This window comes from Notolepis coatsorum (genome assembly GCF_963971535.1).
Source record: "Notolepis coatsorum genome assembly, chromosome: 9".
Lineage (NCBI taxonomy): Eukaryota > Metazoa > Chordata > Actinopteri > Aulopiformes > Paralepididae > Notolepis > Notolepis coatsorum.
The window spans coordinates 66263529-66289749 of record NC_140173.1 but is presented as its reverse complement, the minus strand read 5'-3'; the positions used below and the strand labels follow the sequence as shown (position 1 = coordinate 66289749).

Below are 26221 nucleotides of genomic sequence, written 5' to 3'. Positions count from 1 at the left end.
TTCAACTCTTTATAAAATAAAGAAAAGGCATCACATGTATGACCTAACTGCACAGCTGGGAGTAAAAAACCCTGTGTTTTCACATGATTTTAATCCAGTCACTCCTCTTAATCAGAGTGTAAGACCAGATTCCCCCAGAAACACCTTCCCACATGAGACCACGGTCAAGAAAAAGATATGTAAACTGTGAGACACGTGACCAACAGACTCAAGTTTGACACAAAAACGAGCGCAGCAGGTTAAGTCCTGCGCTCTACCCTCGACATCTTTACGACACCAGCTCATGGAAGGCGTCGCCATAGCAACAACGCTATAACGGGCGGGGAAAACCCACCGGATCCTGTCATAACAGGAGTCGGTAGAATACCCCTCCCCCCCCCCCCCCTCCCCCGCCAAGCACTGGCTTGGCCCTGACTGGCTCAGCAGGAGGGTCAACAACCTCTAAACCAATCAAGTGGGTAAAGGAGGGGTTTATCCGACACCCCCTCCCGAAAAACACACCTCTATCCCTACACACAGAAAACAACCGTAGCCATTTTGAAAACCTCTGGTAGAACAAAACACATATAGCATAAGCTAATACAATGTTAGCTACCCACAAAGTGTAAAAGGGTTTACAACAAAAAACACAAGTCGCCTGTGCGTGAATCCCATACCCGCAGCCTAAGCTATAGGAAGACGTTGAACGAGAGTAATGGCTAGGCCATGAAAAGTGTGTACGAGCATTACTGCAACTAACAACACAGCGTTGTGAACACATACTTAGTTAAAGCAATGGAATATCACCAGTTCTAATTGCATGTGGAGCATCAAGCTAATAGAACCTATTACCGAGTGTAAGTTGCAGACCTTGCTTAAAAACTCGTAACACAACACAACTCATTCCCCCAACGTAACAGGGTAGATTCATAAAACACAACCCCACCACATGATTTGTATTGAAGAAACACACAGTTTGTTCGGCCAACCACAGTCCCCCTTATATCAGGGAACTTTTTTATTAAATAAATAATATGTGATCAAGGCACAAAATCATAGGGGGGCCGGGGAGGGTGTAGAGGAGGGGACACAGAGGGGGAAAAGTCACTCAGCGGCGCCTGCCACCTCGCGCCGCTCGAGTCTGGCCACCCCGGGGAGCCCCGGAGGGACGGTAGTTTACAGTCTGCTGGACACGACGTTCCCTACCGTCTCCTCCGGTCTGGGATGGGCCGGCGGTGGCTGAAGCGTCGCCTCGTCTCCTAGCCCTCTTGGCAGGGCCAGCAGCGGCGGCGGGAGCAGTGGTAGCGGCGACGGAGACAGCTCGACGTCGCGGAAGCCTTCTGCCCCCACCGGCAAGGACGGGAGGCGGAAAATGGGGTTGGAGGATGGATCTCTCCTCTGCCATCTCTCTGCATGTTGAGGTCATCAATAGCAGGGCCTTCCCGAACAGGCCAGCGTCGGAGAGGTCGGCCGTCAGAAGAGGGGCTCTCTTCTTCTCAGGTACACGAGCCTGCTCCAGCCAAAGGTGACGCTGGCCCAGGGTGGCCAGGGCGCGCACTTTACCCATGGCTATGGCTAGCACCTGGGAGAGGTGCAGCACAGCTCCCGCAGCCTGGGTGATCTGATCGCACCTCACCTCGTTCAGATCCGCGCCGCCCGTCATTATCCCCGATACAAATCTAGCCAGGTGGGCGATGTTAGAAGCCGCAGCCAGCGACTGTGTACCGGCGATAAATGACTGGTCACCCCAATAAGCCAATCGCCTAGCCGACCTCCCCTGGAGGACCGGCTTGCATAGGGGCTCCCACACCATATCCGGACAGAGGAGCGCGGCCATCGGATTGTCAAGCCGAGGTACGCCCTCCCCCATACCTTTGACCAACCCCGACACCCGCGTAACTGGTACGTAGGCGGGAGTCAATCCCATGATGTTGGAGACCGCCTGGCCCCGACGAACATAGGCCCCCATCGATGGGAAAAATGGGTAGACAACGTCCACCCCTCTCACCGGGGGACGCTGCCAGGGATGGCCTATGAGGTCATCAGGGACAGGAGCAGGCAATGGCTGCGGCAGCGGCACACCGTTTGCAGCGGCGGCTACCGCCATGAGCTCGGGAAACAAGGCCCGCAGTTCCCCCTGCGGACCCTCCTCCACCGACCCCGCATCCCTCGCATACAGCAGGCTGCGACTGGTCAAGGAGCCACAATCCGATGCGGCCGACAGTAGGGCATCCTGTTGATGAGGCCAAGGTGGTTCCCCGACATCCTCGAACAAGGCGCCCCGTGGAGCCATTTCCCCCCACCCCGGGGTCTCCGGAGGAGGGATACTCTCCTCCACGGGACCATCATACAAGAACCCGTCCGCCTCCTCCATGAAGTCTTCAGTTTCCATCAGAAATCCAGAGTCGGACGCGGCCTCGCTGGTCTCCAGCAATTCCCCAAACCCAGGCCGTTCGCGTCTGCACGCCACCATGTGACGACGTGAGCGAGCAGACGCAAAAAGTTTTCGTCGCAAATCCCCTGGCTCTAAGACAATCCCCCGTTCATCAACGGGCGATTCCCCAGAAACAGAGGAACCAGAGTCGAGATCAGGCCATCGCCGGAGCGACGGCTCCGAACCCTCGGCTCGTCGGTGAGGAAAACTATCCACCGGCAGTCTCCCGGGCTGGGTCGGCAACCACGAGAGTGGCAACAGCCCAGCACCGGAACGCACGACGGAGGCGGGAATGGAGAATCGGTGGTGAAGAGTAGGTCTAGCGGGTCTACTCTCCGCGGAATACATTATGACCCAAACCTTTTTCTTATATAAACAAGTGAGAGAAGAAAAAGGTTAGGCACAATGTAAACCTAGTCACAACTCTTTTCAACTTATCAACGACACGTCAAGTGGGGTACTACCGAGGCACTTCCTTGTGGTGAAAGCGAGAAGGAGAGCAGGTGACCACACACCTGCTTATGAAGGTAAGCTGATGAGGGGTGTGGTCAGACTAATACTGGTATTAGAGGTACATTTGTGGTTTATTCAGTACGCGTGCACGTACGCGAGATAGTGCAGAAGGCGAAGCCAAGCTGAGCCCTAACGATACAGAACCATGAGATAACTATGAGATAACTATGAGATAACCATGAGATAACCATGAGATAACCAAAAGGAAAACACACCTAGTGCAGCTCCACCGCTCTGCCCTGAGGAAGACTAGGAAGACAAGTCTCCACCAGGTGGAGTGTTGGGGGACAAGATTGATGAAAATGCGGCCAAATTGTAACGCATGTGTCGCACTCCAACGTTTGATGCGATATGACGAGTGACATTTGGTGACGATTTGACCCTCCTTGTTTACTGTCTAGTGTTAGCATGCTAGCATGCACGTCAGGATGTTTGTCTGTCAGTGTGTTTTACGGTCAGTGTGCTTGTTTGTGTGGTAATTAGCATAGGCACGGCCAGAATCCTTCTTACTGTCTAGCATATGCATGCTAACGCTAATAACACTATTATACACTTAACACATTCTGTGCCACGCCTCTTCGCCTATGCGAGGCCACCCATTAAACTAATGGAGTCCGTCACCTTGTTTGTAGAGCTATAATAACTATATTCTATATTATAGCTATGGATACAATACTATAGTCATTTGACACTGAGTTTCTTCCGGTCAAGATGTAAAAAAGAAATAATTTTTCCATCCATACGTTCCCGTTTTATACCGTGGTGAATATGAGTGTTATTTCGGAATGATCCGGGCCAATTCCTGAGAGGCTGGTTATAAGCCGCAACGTGTATTATACTAAATCCATTGGCGTTTTGTCCCTACACACGCTACAATAAAAAAATCAAATGCATATGATAGGTATTATGTTCCATCATGAATGCATGAAAGGGTGGGGGGGGGGGGTCGTTTTTCGATGCTTTGATTGTCACCAACGGAATACGTTATGGACTAGCGTTACACACATATGCTCGGATCGCAATGAAAACATTATTGGATCAACGCAAGATTGATACCATATAGCCCTTACCTTGACTAGGATGTACCCCGAAAAGAATATTCCAATTATCTGATCACCATTCCAAGTTTCAAGTTTCTTTAATAGTTGTCATACAGAAGTACAGAATACTTTTATACAAAATGCTTCTTACTGTTACGCTCCAGAGACTGTGTTAGACAAGATAAGTATGAAATAAAATAGTATAGCATGTAAAATAGAAGTAAAAATAGAGGTCACAGTGTTCAGTATAGACATATGTACAATGTTCGATGCAGAATAGAAGTAACTGAGTTACCATACAATATACAATATACTATGCAATGTACTAATATACAATACTATATAGTGCAGAGCAGAAATGGGATGAGGTACAATTTAGGTCCAAGTATTGATGTCCATCGTTTCGCCAACATAATCCACCACAGAACACGGGTCGGGAGTAATTGTTTCTTCTCAATCTGAGCGTTATAACCGCTACACTTGTCTGACAAAGAAAAGTCCGCCCGGACCTATATAATCAACGCACAGCCCAAGACACAACGTTTCAAATGGTGCTCGATACCGCCGCCTGATAGGATGTGGCCGGTACTGCACCTTCGGAGTCCCATTATGCCTTTTCCATGCAAAATACAGCTCCCTGACATTGAATAGGGTATTAAAATCGGAAAAAAAGGAAAAACAACCCAGAAACGAGAATTCTCGTGAATGGCACTGAATGGGTTAATGGGGCGAGGTTAACCTAGACCAATGAAGGTAGTGGTCTTACTGAGTTCATTGACACCTCCCATAAGTCTCTACAACAAACGGTTAATGAGATATGAAAGGGGGAGGGGCTTATTTCAATGGACAATGGTGGAAATTAATTATTCATAAATGTTGCATTGGTATATCAATGACAATAAGTTCACTATAGCATGTGTTGTGTGGACATGCAAACCTGAGCAGCGAACTTGTCTTCAAAAAGTGTAACTTCATACTGAATATCTATTTGAATGGACAAATGAATTCAAACAAAGTACTTGTTGTTGACCAACGTGATAAATATTCCAGAATTAAAGTTCCTGGTCTGCTGTCGGCATATGTGGCACATTTCATCCAACTAACCTTCTTACTTTCTTACATTTTACACATTTACATTTAGTCATTTAGCTGACGCTTTTATCCAAAGCGACTTACAAGTTCTGTACGACAAGTCATCAGGAAGGGTATAACTCAGCTGAGTAACAATGTTCATCAAAGTGTTGCGTGTTACAGTGTAGGTTAGTTTATTAGGACAAGTGCATGACAGTAAGGTTAGTTAGGGTTAGATTAAAAAAAAAAAAAAAGATTTAGATAATGGTTGAAGAAGTGCGTCTTTAGTCGACGGCGAAAGATTGTACGGGATTCGGCTGTCCTAACTGGGGTGGGTAGTTCATTCCACCATTGTGGGGCAAGGACTGAGAATAGGCGGCTTCTCTTTGATGACCCTCCCGGAGCTTGGATAGGAGTAGGTCTGAGGCGGCCAGAAGATGCAGAGTGTAGGGGTCTTGAGGGTGTGTAGTTAGAGACCATTGACCGGAGGTAGGCGGGAGCGGTTCCCTTTGCCGCACGGTATGCTAGGTCGAGGGCCTTGAAGCGGATACATGCAGCAATGGGGAGCCAGTGCAGGTCCCTAAGAAGTGGGGTGACATCGGCCGACTTCGGTAGGTTTGAGATCAGAATAGGTTTGAGAACATAATAGTCTTCTACTATTATGTGCTATGCTACTTGTCTATACCGCGGCCTTATAGGTGGCGGGATTAGCTCCAGATAGATAGACAGACACACACACACATGCAACCAAACACATAATTCCCCCAAGGTCTTCGCCTGGTGGAGACAACAATGGCCTGACCAGTGCAAAGAGATTTTGCAGTTAATCTGTAGAGGCCTTAAGGATATTACCCGCTGATTGAATGACAGTGAAAGGAGGAAGTCTATCTCTATTTAGTGTAGTTGACCCACACCCATTCCTTCTCTGTGGGTTTCCAGTTAGCTGTTCTCCAATCAGCTTTGGATCAAATCTAGCTCTCAGTCCACCAATCACAGAGGCTTGTTGACCCCACTTGACCTTGCACTGGAAAGGGTCAAACCCCCTGCCTTACAGTGACACCTCTCTCTCTCTCTCTCTCTCTCTCTCTCTCTCTCTCTCTCTCTCTCTCTCGTTGCAATTAAAACGGACCAGCATATGTTTTTCTTGATTAACAGACTTTCCAGGCTGTGTTGGCAGCGTGTCCCAACGTCATTATCTGCTGTTTCCCCCGTTCTCCCTCTTTTAAAGAACCGTAATCATAATCTCAATCTGCGAGTGCGCTAAGGTTTTTCATTACTTGTTACTTACAACTTGTTAATGTTGCTGTAGTGCTCGGCACTGTAGATTAGGCTTCATGGTTTCAAAGCGTTCACTCTCCACATGCAGCTCTGAAACCTTGGACATCATGGACACCCAGTCAGACTCATGGACATCATGGACACTCAGTCAGACTCATGGACATCATGGACACTCAGTCAGACTCATAGACATCATGGACACTCAGTCAGACTCATGGACATCATGGACACTCAGTCAGACTCATAGACATCATGGACACGCAGTCAGACTCATGGACATCATAGACACTCAGTCAGACTCATAGACATCATAGACACTCAGTCAGACTCATGGACATCACAGACACCCAGTCAGACTCATGGACATCACAGACACCCAGTCAGACTCATGGACATCATAGACACTCAGTCAGACTCATAGACATCATAGACACTCAGTCAGACTCATGGACATCATGGACACTCAGTCAGACTCATAGACATCATAGACACTCAGTCAGACTCATAGACATCATAGACACTCAGTCAGACTCATAGACATCATGGACACTCAGTCAGACTCATGGACATCATGGACACTCAGTCAGACTCATGGACATCATGGACACTCAGTCAGACTCATGGACATCATGGACACTCAGTCAGACTCATGGACATCATAGACACCCAGTCAGACTCATAGACATCATAGGCGACAGTGTCTCAGGAGGTAGAGCGGGCGTCTGGTAGTCGGAAGGTTCCCAGTTTGATTCCCGCTCCTCCCAGGCAGCGTGTCAAAGTGTCCTTGAGCAAGTCCTTGGCACCTTGCACGGTTGCCTCTGCCGTCGGTGTACGAATGTGTAAAATTTGTGAATGGGTAAAATGTGAGGAACAAATTGTAAAGCTATTTGGATAAAAGAGTTATATAAATGCACCATTTACATCAGAATGGGGATGTTTATCCGAATACGTTTTGTTTCCACAGGGGCAGGCGCTGTCTGGGAACGACATCAGTGGAGCTCTCTGCCTCAAGCAGCCTTGGCCCGGCATGGCCAGGACCATCTTTGGGGACCACCAGAGATTTGTGGACGCATATTTCAAACCCTACCCTGGTTAGTGACACAAAGATATTCAAAAAGTAGAGCACGCACATCCTAGAGTCTGCACACTGTTAAAGGAACTAGCCAACATTATGGGAAATGCGCTTACTGTCTTCTCCAGAGTCAGACAAGAAGATAAATACCAATTCCCTCTCTGTGCGTTCAGTAGAAAGCTATCCAGATGCAAGCTAGCCTACTGTAGCTTAGTACAAATGAATGGAAGCAAATACGGACCTAGCCTAGCTCTTGGCCAAAAACACCTCTCCCGGAGTTTTAAGCTAGGTTAGTGATCCGTATCCACTTCCATTGATTTGTGCTAAGCTAGGCTAGCTTTCAGCCGGATAGCTTTCTACTGAACTCACATAGAGGAAATTGGTATCTATCTTAAGTGCATTTCCCATAATGTTGGCATGTTCCTTTAAACCTGCTCTCACTGTGTTTATTGAGAGATCAACGTTTCTCTCTCAAATGTTGATCTCTCAATATAAACACACAGTGCGGAGCACATTTCACAGTTTACTTACAAAGATATCTCATGGCTTATTCACCTTGGAAGAAGGTATCTTGTTTCTTTTCTAGAGGTACATTGTGTCACAGGACACGCTTACTGTGTAGCGCATGGACAGACGGCAGGGTCAACACTGTGGGAGCATGTCTATGTTCCCCGGGTCCTATGTTCCCCGGGTTCTATGTTCCCCACTTTGATTGATTGATTGATTGAACATTTTAGACCACCAGCCCTGATTCCAAACTCTAACCTTAACCAGTTCGAAAGAGGGCCTAAGCTTAACCGTTCGAAACAAGGCGGACATTAATAATTAATAAAATAATAAAAATTTATAAAATTTTCAATCTATTAATCAATCAAAGCGGGGAACATAGAACCCAGGGAACATAGGACCCGGGGAACATAGGGATGATCCCAACACTGCAAACTGTTTCAGGTTTGAGTTTGCTGTTGCATGATCGGCCATCATTGTAGGCTCCCTAACCTGTTATTAACACACACAATAGATTAGACACATGTTAAAAGACTGATGAATGACCTTGAAATAAAAATATTATCTACACATCTAATTTTGGACAAAGGAAATAGAGTCTACATTACATCATTATTGACTTTGGTTGAGATAGCAGTTACTGAAGGACCTTAGGGAGCGGTTTATGACCCTTAGGGAACAGTTTATGAGCCCTTAGGGAACGGTTTATGAGCCCTAAGGCTTAGGGAATGGTTTATGAGCCCAGTGTGTGATCTTTTGTCTGACCTTGTCCACCAGGTCATTACTTCACGGGGGATGGAGCGTACCGGTCTGAGCAGGGCTACTATCAGATAACTGGTCGTATGGATGATGTGATCAACGTCAGCGGTCATAGACTGGGTACAGCTGAGATAGAGGATGCCCTGGTAAGGAGACACAGTTAGCCCTGGTAAGGAGACACAGTTAGCCCTGGTAAGGAGACACAGTTAGCCCTGGTAAAGAGACACAGTTAGCCATGGTAAGGAACACAGTTAGCCCTGGTAAGGAACACAGTTAGCCCTGGTAAAGAGACACAGTTAGCCCTGGTAAAGAGACACAGTTAGCCCTGGTAAAGAGACACAGTTAGCCCTGGTAAAGAGACACAGTTAGTCCTGGTAAGGAGACACAGTTAGCCCTGGTAAAGAGACACAGTTAGCCCTGGTAAAGAGACACAGTTAGCCCTGGTAAGGAACACAGTTAGCCCTGGTAAAGAGACACAGTTAGCCCTGGTAAGGAGACACAGTTAGCCCTGGTAAGGAGACACAGTTAGCCCTGGTAAGGAGACACAGTTAGCCCTGGTAAGGAGACACAGTTAGCCCTGGTAAGGAGACACAGTTAGCCCTGGTAAGGAGACACAGTTAGCCCTGGTAAGGAGACACAGTTAGCCCTGGTAAAGAGACACAGTTAGCCCTGGTAAGGAACACAGTTAGCCCTGGTAAGGAACACAGTTAGCCCTGGTAAAGAGACACAGTTAGCCCTGGTAAAGAGACACAGTTAGCCCTGGTAAAGAGACACAGTTAGCCCTGGTAAAGAGACACAGTTAGTCCTGGTAAGGAGACACAGTTAGCCCTGGTAAAGAGACACAGTTAGCCCTGGTAAAGAGACACAGTTAGCCCTGGTAAGGAACACAGTTAGCCCTGGTAAAGAGACACAGTTAGCCCTGGTAAGGAGACACAGTTAGCCCTGGTAAGGAGACACAGTTAGCCCTGGTAAGGAGACACAGTTAGCCCTGGTAAGGAGACACAGTTAGCCCTGGTAAAGAGACACAGTTAGCCCTGGTAAGGAGACACAGTTAGCCCTGGTCAGGAGACACAGTTAGCCCTGGTAAAGAGACACAGTTAGCCCTGGTAAAGAGACAAAGTTAGCCCTGGTCAGGAGACACAGTTAGCCCTGGTAAGGAGACACAGTTAGCCCTGGTAAGGAGACACAGTTAGCCCTGGTAAGGAGACACAGTTAGCCCTGGTAAGGAGACACAGTTAGCCCTGAACAGAGCCTTATATCTATAGTTATACCACTGAAATCATTGGACACTTCAATATTTACACACATTCTATCCACACCTGTCTGTATTTACCTGCACATAGTCCTTTTACATATCTGTATACTATATCTATATCTGTACATATCCTACTCTTACTAGTTACACTGCTGTACAGTATGACTACCATACTGTCTTTACACCTGTATCACTGTACATATTAATACTACAACTATGTACATACATCTGATTAGCACTATTACTCAGTAGTACTCATTTATATATTTTGGACCCAGTTTAATCACCAGTACATTGTATATTGCTATTGCACTTTACTGTTACATTTGCACTCTGGTTGGATCCAAAACTTCTTTTCGTTGTAGCCTACTGTACTTGTGCTGTAATGACAAATGACAATACATTTGAATCGAATCAAATCTATATCATTAGCTTCATAAGCTGTGTACTTAGACTTATTAATAACAACAGCAGCAGCAACAACACACTTCTTTTTTTAAATAATTTTTTTTCTTAACAAAGTTACCTTTGTTTGTATTCATTATGTTCATGTGTTGTTTTGTAGGACGAACATCCAGCTGTCCCAGAGACTGCAGTGATTGGTGTCTCCCATGATATTAAAGGAGAGGGTAAGAACAGAGAGGTGATATTAAAGGAGAGGGTAAGAACAGAGAGGTGATATTAACGGAGAGGGTAAGAACAGAGAGGTGATATTAAAGGAGAGGGTAAGAACAGAGAGGTGATATTAAAGGAGAGGGTAAGAACAGAGAGGTGATATTAACGGAGAGGGTAAGAACAGAGAGGTGATATTAAAGGAGAGGGTAAGAACAGAGAGATGATATTAAAGGAGAGGGTAAGAACAGAGAGGTGATATTAACGGAGAGGGTAAGAACAGAGAGGTGATATTAAAGGAGAGGGTAAGAACAGAGAGATGATATTAAAGGAGAGGGTAAGAACCGAGATGTGATGAAAACGCCCCTATTGTCCTCTGCTTACGCACCACAGCTGTTTGTTTTCACACCAGCGTCCTGTTGGAGATCCATACTGGTAGCAGATCTGAAATCACTAATGGTTCCATCCACTAATATTATGACTATTTAACCATATTTATCATTACAATAAAAAGACACATTGGAATGAAACAAATAAGCTACAAATAAGATTATTAGGCCTCACTAATAGTGCACAGGTTCAGTAAGGGCTTGTGTCCATAGCGGACGTTTTTTTCAAGGCGGACCGCGTAAAAAAAAGAAAAAAAAAAGCTCAGAGCGTTTTCCTGGGTCTCGCGACTGCCGCGGCTCCGCCCCTTCCTCGATGTTGATTACCTTGATGAGCGCGCTCCTTTCCAAAAGTTGAACTAGTTTCAACTTTATGCGCTGAGAGCGTTCCGCCCAAAAACGCTGCCGCCGAGAGCTCATAAACGCAAGGCGCGGGGCTGGGAAAAGGAGCGTGCCTGTCGCGTCTCCAGCATAGAAATTAATGACAGGAAGGAGCTGACAACTCCGCTATGGACACAAGCCCTAATAGTGCACATGTTCAGTAATAGTGCACATGTTCAGTAATAGTGCACATGTTCAGTAATAGTGCACAGGTTCAGTAATAGTGCACATGTTCAGTAATAGTGCACATGTTCAGTAATAGTGCACAGGTTCAGTAAATGTGCACAGGTTCAGTAATAGTGCACAGGCTCAGTAATAGTGCACATGTTCAGTAATAGTGCACATGTTCAGTAATAGTGCACATGCTCAGTAATAGTGCACATGTTCAGTAATAGTGCACAGGCTCAGTAATAGTGCACATGTTCAGTAATAGTGCACATGTTCAGTAATAGTGCACATGTTCAGTAATAGTGCACAGGTTCAGTAATAGTGCACATGTTCAGTAATAGTGCACAGGTTCAGTAATAGTGCACATGTTCAGTAATAGTGCACAGGTTCAGTAATAGTGCACATGTTCAGTAATAGTGCACAGGTTCAGTAATAGTGCACATGTTCAGTAATAGTGCACAGGTTCAGTAATGGTGCATAGGCTCTAGAAACAGTCAGATGTATCTGTCTGTAAGTCCTGTCCTCTGTTATGGCAATAGTCTCCCTGGCATCTCTCCTGGTCACCAGCCGCTCCCAGCCTCTCTGGGCCAACAGCAAGGTCTTGTAATCTACGCGATTGTCAGGGCAGAAACCACATGCCAATTGTCACTGTGGTTAATGATCAACCATTTCAAGTTGAATGGAGCATTAATACAGTAGTATTTACAGTGTAGGGTAACTTGTTCTTGATTTGACAGGACCCTACTTAGGTTTCTCCTGCTTGTATTCATCACACTCTAGCACCACCCTGTGGATTTGTCAGGGGATGACTCCTGTCATAGAATAGAATTATCTTTTACACTCACACTTCAGATTCAGATAATTTTATTGTAACAGCATTTTTAAATGTACATACATTCAGAAAAACCTGAGATGCTCCTCAACCGTAGTAGATTTGTAAACATAATACACAACGTATATTCTATCTATACAAATTATACAATACAAGGTATATGATTTTTTTTACAAGGGAAAAGAAATGCGGATAATTAACAAAAATAAAGTATTCCACATTATAAGTAGCAGCAGTGTGTGCGTGTAATAAGTGTGCTTGTGTTGCCTCGATCCAGACCCTGAATCGCTAATCCCACTTACATCAGGTGCGTCAGGTATAACACTCACTTGTTTTGCTGTTTTGATATTTCTGCTGATGAGTGTTTTCTTTCATTTCTGCATCAGTGCCGTTTGCCTTTGTGGTTTTGAAGGACGACGTGTCCATGAACCAGGCGGCTGTGGTTCAGCAGCTCAGAGGCCTGGTGGCCACTAAGATCGCCAAGTACGCTGTTCCTGACCACTTCCTGGTGAGTTAGAATACTGTTCCTGACCACTTCCTGGTGAGTTCGAATACTGTTCCTGACCACTTCCTGGTGAGTTAGAATACTGTTCCTGACCACTTCCTGGTGAGTTAGAATACTGTTCCTGACCACTTCCTGGTGAGTTAGAATACTGTTCCTGACCACTTCCTGGTGAGTTAGAATACTGTTCCTGACCACTTCCTGGTGAGTTAGAATACTGTTCCTGACCACTTCCTGGTGAGTTAGAATACTAACAGAGGCTCAGGAGGTAGAGCTCTTGTCTCGTAAACAGAAGGTTCCCTTTCTTTCTTCCTTTCTCTTTCTTTCATTCTAATTAGTACTACTGAGTAGTAATAGTGCTAATCAGATGTATGTACAGAGTTGTAGTATTAATATGTAGGCTACAGTGATACAGGTATAAAGACACTATGGTAGTAAGTCATACTGGCCAGCAGCGTAACTAGTAAAAGTAGATAAGGGATGATGTGTAGATATATATAGTACCTACAGATATGTAAAAATTATTATATGCAGCTATGTACAGACAGATGTGGATATAGATATATATATATACGGTAAGAATATATATTTATATACACTGTGTATATACAGCATTATTGTACATGCTATCATACAGAGTTATATGGGTTGATTGGTTGACGTGTTTCCGTGGTGATCTCTCAGGTGGTGAAGAGGCTTCCTAAGACGCGCTCTGGGAAGATCATGAGGCGGCTCCTGCGGAAGATCGCCATGGAGCAGACCGGCGACCTGGGGGACGTGTCCACGCTGGACGACCCGTCCGTCGTCCAGGAGATCATCGAGTCTCACGCTCAGTACAAGATGAGCCAGAAGGCACACAAGAAATAGGACCGTAGAGTTGCCATAGAGACTAACGTCTCTCAGACGTCGACCTGGACGCGTGTAGCTTTATGCCAAGCAAGCAGTGCAAAAATTTACCGTAGTGGCATGCAGTAATGCGCCTTTCATTTTCCGCCGCCCAGCGCCCAGGTCGCGCGGAAATAGGCTGTCTATTGCCATTCTCTTTGACAAACTCTAACCTTAACCAGCTCCTTAACAACGCCTAAACTTAACCGTTCTAACCTTAACCAACTCCGAAACAATGCCTAACCTTAACCTTAACCTTAACCATGCCTAACCTTAACCATAGAAATTATATTGCCATTCTCTTTGACAAACTCTAACCTTAACCAGCTCCTTAACAGCGCCTAAACTTAACCGTTCTAACCTTAACCAACTCCGAAACAATGCCTAACCTTAACCTTAACCTTAACCATGCCTAACCTTAACCGGCGAAATAATACACGTTAAAAAAAGAATCACGTTAAAAAATATTTTCGATGGGATTCGAACTCGCCAGCAAACAAGCCATAGGATCCACAGCCATGTGTCCTTGCCAATTGAGCTATTGCTAGATACTGAATAAGGGGCGGTGACTTATATATATTGAGCTCCGCTCGTGTCAACCAAGGCGGGATCTCATGCGCATGCGCGGGCACCTCGCGCGAGCACGCCGGCGCACGCACGCACCTGAGCGAGCACGCCGCCGCCGGTGCACGCACGGTAGCATTTGTCTGAAAAGAAGGGCGCTTTACCGCACTAGCGTGCGGTGACGAATGCGGAAGCATTTTTGCACTGCTTGCTTGGCATTAACGTACAGGCGACCTGGACGCTGCCGTTTTGGATTTACAACTTGGAAGAAATGGTCAAGTAGATGTGTGTCTTTCTTGGGACCAGTCAGCCAGTAATCAGAGGACTCAACAGGAAAGACACCAGCAGCAAAGCTGATGTTTATGTTTTCATTATAAGGTTGAATATGTTTTCCTACGTCACAGAGGATTCAATGCAGTGGTGGAAAGTAAAAAAACATATATATATATATATATATATATATATATATATATATATATATATATATATATGCATTTTTACTCAAGCACTGTATGTAGGTACAATTCTGAGACACTAGTACTTTTACTTGACTATTTTCATCATTTCATTTACTCCACTACATTTCAAAGGAAATATTGTCCTGTTTGAGGAAAAGGATTTTGCATAGAAAATGTGGCAAGACATGTATGATGATTATGTACTTTCAAATTTGAAGCCTGACAACTTCAAGGGGATATAATCATTGCCAGTTTAACTGGACCACATACCACTTTAACATAACCTTTAGGAGTCGATGGTTCGCTCAAGTTTCTTAACGTAGACATTTTAATGGAGGACTTTTACTTTTACCCGAGTACTATTTTATCTGGGTATTTCTACTTTTACTTTTAAGTAAAGGAACTTATTAAATGTGGTCCTGTGTATTTCAGTAGGTAGAATCTGGCCAGTACAGCTCAGTGAGTAGAGTACCAACGCTGCCATGGTTACGGGTCCAATTCTCGTGTTAAAAATGTCTGAAATCATGGTACTGTAAGATGCTTTGGCTAGAAGCGTCTAGTAAATGATAATGTCATTATGTGACTCCTCTCTCTTTCTGTGGTGCTCATGCAGTAACAGACAGACAGGCTATGTTCACACTGCAGACCACAGTGGCCCAAATTACATCAAATATGATCTTTTCAATTCTGATTTGGGCCACTTTCATATGTAGTCCTAAATCAGATACAGGTTTGATTTTCTTTTGCAATGCGACCTCAGTCTGAACAGTCATGTGAATTTCATTTCAGATAATTTTTTCTGATTTAAAAAAATAAATGATTTGACCAGAGATATCGCAATTGATGTTATTTCTGCATTATACATTTTCTTATGTTTTCATGGTACGAAATACATTTAAGTACAATTATTTTTAGAATACCCAGTACTGTTTGCTGTCACCACCCAACCCACATTTTCCCTGTTTATTTATTTAAAAATAATTTGTTCCAAAGAATGTTTTCCCTTTGTTGGTTATGGGTGAGCAGTAGCCTAAGAGGACCATGTGACCAGACAGCGGCCGGATCCATTCCTGGGATATCAGGAAAATCTGGTCAAGGTAAGTGAATGAATAGCAACCTAGCATCAACAACTAATGGACAGGGGATCAAGACATCTTGAGCAAGGCTGAGAGGGACACAGTAGGGGAGAAACAGGGGAGAAGGTTCTTTATTGAGACAGTAGTATGGCTGAGAGGGAGACAGAGTAGGGGAGACACAGGAGAGCAGGTTCTTTATTGAGACAGTAGGAAGGCTGAGAGGGAGACAGAGTAGGAGAGACAGGAGAGCAGGTTCTTTATTGAGACAGTAGGAAGGCTGAGGGGGACACAGTAGGGGAGACACAGGAGAGAAGGTTCTTTATTGAGACAGTAGGAAGGCTGAGGGAGACAGAGGAGAGAAGGTTCTTTATTGAGACAATAGGAAGGCTGAGAGGGACACAGGAGAGAAGGTTCTTTATTGAGAGGGCTGAGAGCAGATTCTGGTGGGATCTGATCCCAGGCCAGCAGGGGTACATGTGGTCCTAGAGGCAGGTGGTCCTAACCACTGCACCATATCTGGGCACTTGTTTTATTTTTCTATTCAGCTTAAAGCTGCTGGTGCCTCTGGAAGTCTGTGGAAAACCTTTGTTACATGTGCTTGAAAAGTGATGCAGAGCTTGCTCTATTTCTCCTGGGCAAGTAATCAATCAATCAATCAAATCCTTTATTTAACCAGATAAGCATCATTGAGATTAAAATCTCTTTTTCAAGAGCGATCTGGCCAAGCAAGGCAGCAGAAAGTTTCAACATAAAAAAGAACATCACAATAAAATACAGATAAAACATTTACATCAAGCTCCAATTTCAGGCAAGTTATCAAACAGGCAAATGATCAAACACAGTTGCACTGACCAAGGGAACTGAGTTCGTAGGATTTTAAAATGGCTTTGAATTCTCCGAGGGTGACCAGTCCTGGTAATTTTAGGTCCTCCTGTATCTTGTTCCAAGATGAAGGAGCAGCATATTTAAAAGCCCTTTTTCCCAATTCAGTTCTCATATGGGGAACTTCCAGTGTTAGAACAGCTTGAGAACGAAGGGCATACTTATATTGCTTTGTGCACAGAAGCACACTTAGGTACGAGGGAACCAGTTTAAGCAGAGCTTTGTGCACCAGAGAGAGCCATCGAGAAAATCGTCGTATTTGTAGAGATGGATAACTTGCAATGGTATATAGGGTGCAATGGTGCACTCGATTTCCACATCCCGTGACAAAGCGTAAGGCAGAATGGTACACAGTATCAAGCTTTCTAAGGTACTGATCAGGTGCATACATATAGAGTAAGTCACCATAATCGAGTAGTGGTAAGAAGGTGGTCGAGATCAGGTGACTTCTCACTTTAAGTGAAAAACAGGACCTGTTTCTGAAAAAGAAGCAGAGTTTAAGCTTCAGCTTTGACACAAGTTTGTCTATGTGAGATTTAAACGTAAGGTTCTCGTCCACTGTAATGCCTAGATATTTGTAGGAAGCAACCCTTTCGATGTCAGTCCCTCCAGCAGTAACCAGTGTGGGAAGATCAGCTGGGAGTCTCTTCCCATTTGAGAAGAGCATAAACTTTGATTTGCCAGCATTTAACACTAGCTTAAGCTGGGTAAGATGTGACTGAACAATGTCAAAGGCAGATTGCAAGAACTCCATCGTTTGCACAACACTGGGAGATGAGCAATAAATTACTGTGTCATCAGCATAGAAATGGTAAGCAGCATTAGACAGGTTGATACAAAGATCATTTACATATATGGAGAAGAGTAGAGGTCCCAGTACGGAACCTTGTGGTACACCCTTAAGTACAGGGAGGAAAGATGATGATAAACCAGCAGACTGTACACACTGTGATCTATCCGTCAGGTAATTTGAAAACCACTCTACAGCCTGCCTAGATAAACCAATTTTATGTAGACACTTCGATAAAATGGCATGGTCAACCGTATCAAAGGCTTTGGATAAGTCTAGGAACAGAGCTGCACAGTATTTATTGGAATCCAGTGATTCAATGACATCATTGACTACTTTAAGAGTAGCAGTGATCGTGCTATGCTTCTTTCTGAAACCTGACTGGTTCTTGGAAAGCAGGCCATGTGAGTCTAAGAAATCTTTTAGCTGCTCACTTATTAGTTTCTCAAGGACTTTGGCTAAAACACACAACTTTGAGATTGGTCTGTAATTGTTAAGGGAAGTAAGTCTCTCTGAAGTTACCTACTGCAGCTTTAATATGATTATGGTGACGTTATATACATGCATACATCAGTGTCTACATGCTACATCTATACACTAATTGTAAAGCTCTTACTCATTGGTATCCCATTCCTACTTTATCCAATCAGGGGAGAGGACTCCCAAGTCCACACTTCAAAAATGGTCTGACAAAAATAAGAAATAAAAATTAGTTTTAAGCTAATGTGTCCTTGAAACAAGTTAAATAATCTACCAGTGCAGTAAACAAATTTGGTTTGGTGAGATTCATGGTAAGGGATACCAGAAAATATATTTTGTGTTTACTGCAGGGCGGAGGGACTGGTAGACCCATGTTACTGACCACCAGAGACTCGGTATCAGTGATGGCTATTGGAATGTAGAGCTATTTAAAACATATTTTAACAAAAAGATACCACTTACAGCTCCTTAAAAAAATTACTGGGGAAAAAAGGGGTTTTATGCTGCTTCCTCTACTTGGAAATTGCAGAAGGGTCTAAATCTTATGGAGCTGTGGGTCTATGGGTGCATTTATATCCATTCTCAATGAACTGGAGACAAGTACATCTTTGTTTTGACTGAGCTGATTGCCCCCGTCTAGTTTTACATTTCAACCTTATGATCGTTTCATTGTCTGTATTGATTGATTGATTGATTGATTGATTGATTGAAAACTTTATTAACAGATTGCATCAGGGTCCCCCATTTCCAATTCATAATGACATACGCAACATACAGATTAGGAGGGGGTGTTTGGACATTTACAGGGGCCAGTTTCGAATTGCAGCCTCCCGTAGGTGCTCTTTGAGAGCTGTTTTGAAGGTGGGTAGGAATAAAAAAAAATTTACAGACTCTGTTTTACCCAGGTGTAATGATAGTTTGTTATCAGCGAGCCAGGTGCAGATTCTGCCGAGTTCTGATCTGAGGGTTTTTTCAACCTGTAACTTGTTCTTGTCAGAGACCAGCAGGGCTGAGTCGTCCGCGAACAGGAACAAGTTGCAGTCACAAGCTGAGGACACATCATTTGCATAAATTAGGAACAGTAACGGTCCTAGTATACGTCCTTGTGGAACACCATAGCTCACTGGGGGGGGGGGGGGGGGGGGGGGTAGAGTACCGTTACCTCTACCATCTGTTCTCTCCCCTCCAGGTAGGATTGCATCCAGCTCACTGACAAACAACAAATCAAAACCAATTTCTTTTAGCTTGTCAATCAGAATGTTCGAAGTGTTCGAAGGCCTTTTGTAGGTCCAGCATGACCATGCCGCAGTATTTGCCTGCGTCCACCTCTTGTTTGATGTGGTCTGTTTTGAAGCCAGATTGGAATTTGTAGATTCGATTTTTTTCCGCAAGGTACTTTTCGACCTGTTCGTATAAATTTTTTTCCATGACTTTCAAGATGGAGGTAAGAATAGGCGGTAGATGCCTGGGTCTAATTTGCTGCTTTTTTTGTGCAGGCGGGTCACTCTCGTAATTTTGAAGTCTTTGGGGACGTGTCCCTGTTTTATGGAGAGGTTTATTATGTGTGTGATGACTGGGGTGATGGTGGCTGCTGAGTCTCTGAGGAATTTGGAGGGGATATTGTCATGGCCAGTGGCCTTGTTAGGTTGGAGGGCGATCAGTTAGCTTTTTGTGGGTACAGAATATCATATAATGATCGCTTAACCCGCATGCTATAACCCCTTTATTGGAGATCCTGGACTTGTCAGAGGTCAGAATGATGTGTTGTATGTTGTATCTGTCACCCTGTTAAATGTGCTGCTGCCTGTCTTGTCCAGAAAGATTTGTAATTGTCCAAAATAATGCAACTGTCCAGTACAACACACACACACGCACGCGCACACACACACGATAATGATAAAAGATTAATGCAATGCGTACATGACAGGATTTAGTCATTACAAAAGCAAAATTGTGCCACCTGATTGATTGAAAACTTTATTAACAGATTGCAGAATGGGTACAGTACAGTACAGCTCAATACATACAATTGTTAAGGGGATGCAGACCAGAGAAAGACTTTTGTCTTGTTTACATCAGGGTCCCCCATTTTCAATTCATCATAACATATATGACATACACGACATACAGATAGACAGTACTGTTACATCTATACATTTATGACATATCAGATTTGCAAATACAGTACTGTTTGTGATAAAAAAAAAGAGTCCAGAAAAGAGAGTATATACATTTGACGTAGAAACTGTACATTGGAGGGTAGGTGGGGTGGGGTGGGGGGGGGGGGGGGGCTGTACATTGGAGGTGGTTGGGTGGGTGGGGTGGGGGGACACTGTACAACTGTACAAGCAAAACTGTACATTGGAATATTGACAACCATACTTGGTAATTTACTGTACATTGGGTTGGGTTAGGACATTTGGGGCCAGTTTCGAATTGCAGTCTCCCGTAGGTGTTTTTTGAGAGAGTTTTTGAAAGTGGGTAGTGATTCACATTCCTTTACAGCTTTGGGTAGGGCGTTCCACATTGATGTGGCATAATTGCGAAACGTGTTTAGTCCCTTGTTTGAGCCGAATCTGGGTTTAACATGATTTGTGGAGCTCCCTCTGGTGTTGTGATCGTGGTATTCACTGACCTTTGGGAAGTATTTTGACATGTACATGGGTACCTTGGTCGTGTAGTGTATCTTGTAGACCAGGCCCATTGCAAGTTGCTGTACTCTGTCGTCTACTCTAAGCCATCCTAGTTTGTCAAAGTGGGCAGGGGTGAGGTGGGTTCTAGGAGTAAGGTCAAGCAGTAGTCTGACCAGTTTGTTTGGAGATGTTTGTAATTTTGTTTTTAGCGCCTTTGAGGTGCTTTGGTACCATGAGGTGCAAGCATAGTCATAGTACCCTTGAATGAGTGCTCCTGCCAGAGTCTTCAGGGTATTCTTGTTTACCAGTGAGGAGATCCGGTACAAGAATCGAGTTCGTTTGTTGACTTTTTTTTTATTACATTGGATGCCATTTTGTCACAGGAAAGATTTGCCTCTAGGATGGAGCCCAGGTAGGTAATTTCTTCTTTCCTTGTGACAATATTGTCACCCACTGTAACTGAGAAGCCGTCGGTCTTGCTGAGTTTGTTATTTGAACCGAAGAGAATGGACTCTGTTTTGCCCATGTGTAATGATAGTTTGTTATCAGCGAGCCATATGCAGATTTTGCCTAGTTCCGAGCTGAGGGTTTTTTCAACCTGTAACTTGTTCTTGTCAGAGACCAGTAGGGCTGAGTCGTCCGCAAACAGGAACAAGTTGCCTTAATTGAAACTGACTGGGAACCACTATGATAAATGCTGCCATCATGGCAGCATAAGATCATTTTGAAAAAGCTTTATTTTTGCACATGACATGTTATTTTATTTCATTTGACTAATCTTTTGCACCTAGATTGTAATCCAGTAGATGGCAGTAGTTGCCCATGGTTCGCCTCAAATCTTCTTTTCCTACAAGCCGTCAACGCTGTCGTAACAGTTAACGGAACACTTTACGGCCACAACAACAAATGTACGTTTTTTTTTTAAATTTTTTAATTTACTTTTCTTTTATTAAGATTTAGAAAAATGTCTCTACAAGAGCCACTGTCTTCCGTCATGGAGCTTTTTATCAATGCAGCGGCGATGGAAATAAGTAGAATTGTGAACCAGCGCACAGCTGTCCTGAACGTCGACAACAACAACATAATGCAAGAGACAGAGGTCAATATCTGTCCATATCTTTCCTTTCTAAACTTAACCAGTACTGTTCACTAACACATACCACCACCCTATAAGAACAGAACAACAGCTGATTCGAGTTGTATAGCTTATGTGTACGATTGATTTGCTAATAGATATCATGCATGCATGTTGGAATAGGAGAAATGCCCAACTAATTATGGAAAGTAATCTTAACACGTGTTTCCCCACAATTCATACTTACTGTACTGTCTTGAGTTTTCACAGTAGTACCAGAAGCTGAGCACTAGTTACATTACTTAACGTTAATCAGTTTTCATCATCATCATCTTCATCAGCACATGGTTGAGACATGGTTCAGTAATGTAGAATTGTAATGTTGAAAAAGAAGCTGTTGGTTTGATTGATTGAAAACTTTATTAACAGATTGCAGAATGGGTACAGTAGGCCTACAGTACGGCTCAATACACACAATTGTTAAGGGGATGCAGAGACCAGAGAAAGACTTTCGTCTTGGCTTCAAAACCAAATTTTCATCAATACTAAACAACATGGCCCCCCTAAGAACCACCAGGGTAAAAAATCGCGCTGAGCCATGGATGCACACTGAAATACTGACCGCTATGAAAGCCAGAGACAAAAAATGCTCTGAGTTTCGTAAAAGTCAGTCAAAGCTTACCAAAAGCACGAGCAGTGAACTCCAAGACCACGTGACTGAACTCAAACTAGAAAGAAACAGACTAAGAAATGACGTAAACTCCATGATCAAAACTGCTAAAAAAAATTTCATCAATGACAAAACCGAGGAAAACAAAAATAAACCACGTGAACTTTGGAAATTACTCAACAATCAACTAGGCTGCAGTAAAAAACTCAAAACCAGGTTCTCAAACATAAACATAAAGACGGACAACACGCTCATCACAGACAAGCTGGATGTAGCCAATTACTTAAACACTTTCTTCACAAACATAGCGACAACACTGGTAAACAAACTACCCTCCCACTCAGGGCAGTATGGGGTAGAACACATAGTAGCATACTACAAGAACCTAGGCGTCCACAAAGACGACTTCAAACTGGAAATAGTAACTACAGATGAGGTACTCAAAAAACTGAGCGCCCTCCAACCAAACAAGGCCACTGGCCATGACAACATCCCCTCCAAATTCCTCAGAGACTCAGCAGCAGCCATCACCCCAGTCATCACACACATAATAAACCTCTCCATAAAACAGGGACACGTCCCCAAGGACTTCAAAATTGCAAGAGTAACACCCCTGCACAAAAAGGGCAGCAAATTAGACCCGGGTAACTACCGCCCTGTTTCTATCCTTACATCCATCTCGAAAGTCATGGAAAAAATAGTATACGAACAGATCGAAAAGTACCTCGCGGAAAAAAATCTAATCTACGAATTCCAATCTGGCTTCAGAACATCCCACTCCACTGACACATGCCTTCTCTACTTGAACGACCACATCAAACAAGAGGTGGACGCGGGCAAATACTGCGGCATGGTCATGCTGGACCTACAAAAGGCCTTCGACACTGTCAATCACACCATTCTGATTGACAAGCTAAAAGCAATTGGTTTTGATAGTTTATCAGTGAGCTGGATACAATCCTACCTGGAGGGGAGGGAACAGATGGTGGAAGTAAACGGTACACTATCCCCCCCCCTCACAGTGAGCTGTGGTGTTCCACAAGGAAGCATACTAGGACCGCTACTATTCCTAATTTATGCAAATGACATGTCGTCAGCTTGTGACTGCAACTTGTTCCTGTTTGCGGACGACTCAGCCCTGCTGGTCTCTGACAAGAACAAGTTACAGGTTGAAAAAGCCCTCAGCTCGGAACTAGGCAAAATCTGCATATGGCTCGCCGACAACAAACTATCATTACACATGGGCAAAACAGAGTCCATTCTCTTCGGTTCAAATAACAAACTCAGCAAGACCGACGGCTTCTCGGTTACAGTGGGTGACAATATTATCACAAGGAAAGATGAAATTACCTACCTGGGTTCCATCCTAGAGGCTAATCTTTCCTGTGACAAAATGGCATCCAATGTAATAAAAAAAGTCAACCAACGAACGCGATTCTTGTACCGGATCTCCGCTCTGGTAAACAAGAATACCCTGAAGACTCTAGCAGGAGCACTCATTCAAGGGTACTACGACTATGCTTGCACCTCATGGTACCAAAGCACCTCAAAGGCACTAAAAAACAAATTACAAACATCTCAAAACAAGCTAGTCAGACTACTACTTGACCTGACTCCTAGAACCCACCTCACCCCTGCCCACTTTGACAACCTAGGATGGCTTAGAGTAGACGACAGAGTACAGCAACTTGCAATGGGCCTGGTCTACAAGATACACTACGCGACCAAGGTACCCATGTACATGTCAAAATACTTCCCAAAGGTCAGTGAATACCACGATCACAACACCAGAGGGAGCTCCACAAATCATGTAAAACCCAGATTCGGATCAAACAAGGGACTAAACACGTTTCGCAATTATGCCACATCAATGTGGAACGCCCTGCCTAAAGCTGTAAAGGAATGTGAATCACTACCCACCTTCAAAAACACTCTCAAAAAACACCTACGTGAGACTGCAATTCGAAACTGGCCCCTACAAATGTCCTAACCTAGTTGTACAGTAAATGACCAAGTAAGGCTTTGTCAATATTCCAATGTACAGTGTAAAATGTGTGTGTGTCCCCTTCCCAACCCCCCCCCCCCCCCCCACCTCCAATGTACAGCCCTCACCCAACCCACCCAACCCCACCCCACCCAACCAACCTCCTCCAATGTACAGTTTCTATGCCAAATGTATATACACTCCTTTTCTGGACACTTTTGTATCACAAACAGTACTGTATTTGCAAATCTGATATGTCATAAATGTATAGATGTAGCAGTACTGTCTATCTGTATGTCATGTATGTCATATATGTTATGATGAATTGAAAATGGGGGACCCTGATGTAAACAAGTCGAAAGTCTTTCTCTGGTCTGCATCCCCTTAACAATTGTATGTATTGAGCTGTACTGTACTGTACCCATTCTGCAATCTGTTAATAAACTTTTCAATCAATCAATCAAAGTCTTGTTTACATCAGGGTCCCCCGTTTTCAATTAATCATATAATGGTGCAATATATGGTTGCAATGCTAATAACAGGACCACGTTTTTAATGTCCAACTACAGTTGTTGGCTGTCATGAGGCGACTGTCTGAAGAAACCTTGAAGAAGATCACCAGGTTCATAGATGCGGATGTGGAAGCTCTGCATACAGAGATCGCTTCGTGCCAGAAAGAGAATGAAGAACTGAAGAGAAGGCTTCTTCAGCTGGTCCAGGGTCAGTCTGAGGCCACAGAGGAAGACGCAGCAAAGGAGAACTTGGTGGAGAAGATTGGAGAACCAGGAAATGGTAAAGAGGTCCACTAGGAATAGTTGAGCCCAATGAAGGTACTGGAGAGACCAACCTTCTGTTCAAGTGCTCAGAGCTTCTTTGATTCAGTCTTTGAAGAATATAATGTTTCTCTGGCTAATTCCTTGTGTTTTAATGGTGCACTGTGCAGTTTCATTCTCAGGGGGCTCATACAGAACCAAGCATTTCACTGTGATGTACATGTACTTTATATGTGACAAATAAAAACAAAACTTGAGTTTCAGATAAGGGGGATTTGTTTTCAGGTTTTGAAGCTTTCTAGCTTCAAACAGTGTTCCAGGGACCCAACCTTCCTCTCAGGATAGTTTGTTTATTCATATGAAAATATACTTTAAAAACGAATCACTTCTCTGACTCTCACACAACTACATAGTGCATTTTAACCACAAAGTTAAGATATATTGAACAGGTATTCTAATGGTACATTACTGTGATTATTTCAGAGATAACATATGAAGATGGACTACTTGGAGTTGTAAAGGTCCTCAGTCTTAAGGTAAGTATCATCTCACACCATATAACTGCTTTTCATTATATACTTAAAAGGTAAGTTCAGAGTTTTAGACCCCTTGATAGGGCTGGGCGATTAATTGAGTTAAATTACCATTTTGGCTTCCCACGATCATGAAAACAAGATAATCAAGATAAATGTAATGCTTATTTAGTAGTTTGCAGTAGGTTGTGGTAATACAAGGACAACGATGTAAATAAGTCATTGCGCCTTTTTCGTTCCTATCCTTGACAAAAGCAAATGTGAGTAATGATCTGTATATGTTTTGTTGTCTAAAATAAATACCATACCATACCATACCATACAACATAGTTGGTGATATTTATATTTATTATATTTATATATTATTTATTCTTTTTTCTTTTAATATATTTCTTCACTTATTATTATTCTCATTTATTTCTTGTTTTTCAGTTCAATTATATTGAAAGTTCAAAGACATCTTGTTAAAAAGATACACCAGTGTTAAAGTTCAATAAACACAATGATCTTCTCAAATCAAACACGAGTAATCGTGTTTAATAATTATGATATCAATATCAATCAAAATAATTGTGATTATGGTTTTTGCCATAATAGAGCAGCCCTAGCCCTATTTCACACACACTGAG

At 43.7% G+C, this 26221-nt stretch overlaps 1 protein-coding gene across 2 annotated transcripts in view; it reads left to right on the top strand.

The window, feature by feature from the left end:
* acss1 (acyl-CoA synthetase short chain family member 1) overlaps positions 1-15526 on the top strand; it is an 84102-nt gene extending 68576 nt beyond the window's left edge. For both annotated transcript variants that reach the window (XM_084321485.1, XM_084321484.1), the window contains 5 exons: positions 7280-7406; positions 8672-8799; positions 10474-10537; positions 12674-12795; positions 13474-15526. In XM_084321485.1, the coding sequence (XP_084177611.1) occupies positions 7280-7406; positions 8672-8799; positions 10474-10537; positions 12674-12795; positions 13474-13656 (624 nt within the window). In that variant the 3' untranslated portion in view covers positions 13657-15526. The remainder of the gene's footprint in view (positions 1-7279; positions 7407-8671; positions 8800-10473; positions 10538-12673; positions 12796-13473) is intronic.
* Positions 15527-26221: the final 10695 nt, after the last annotated feature.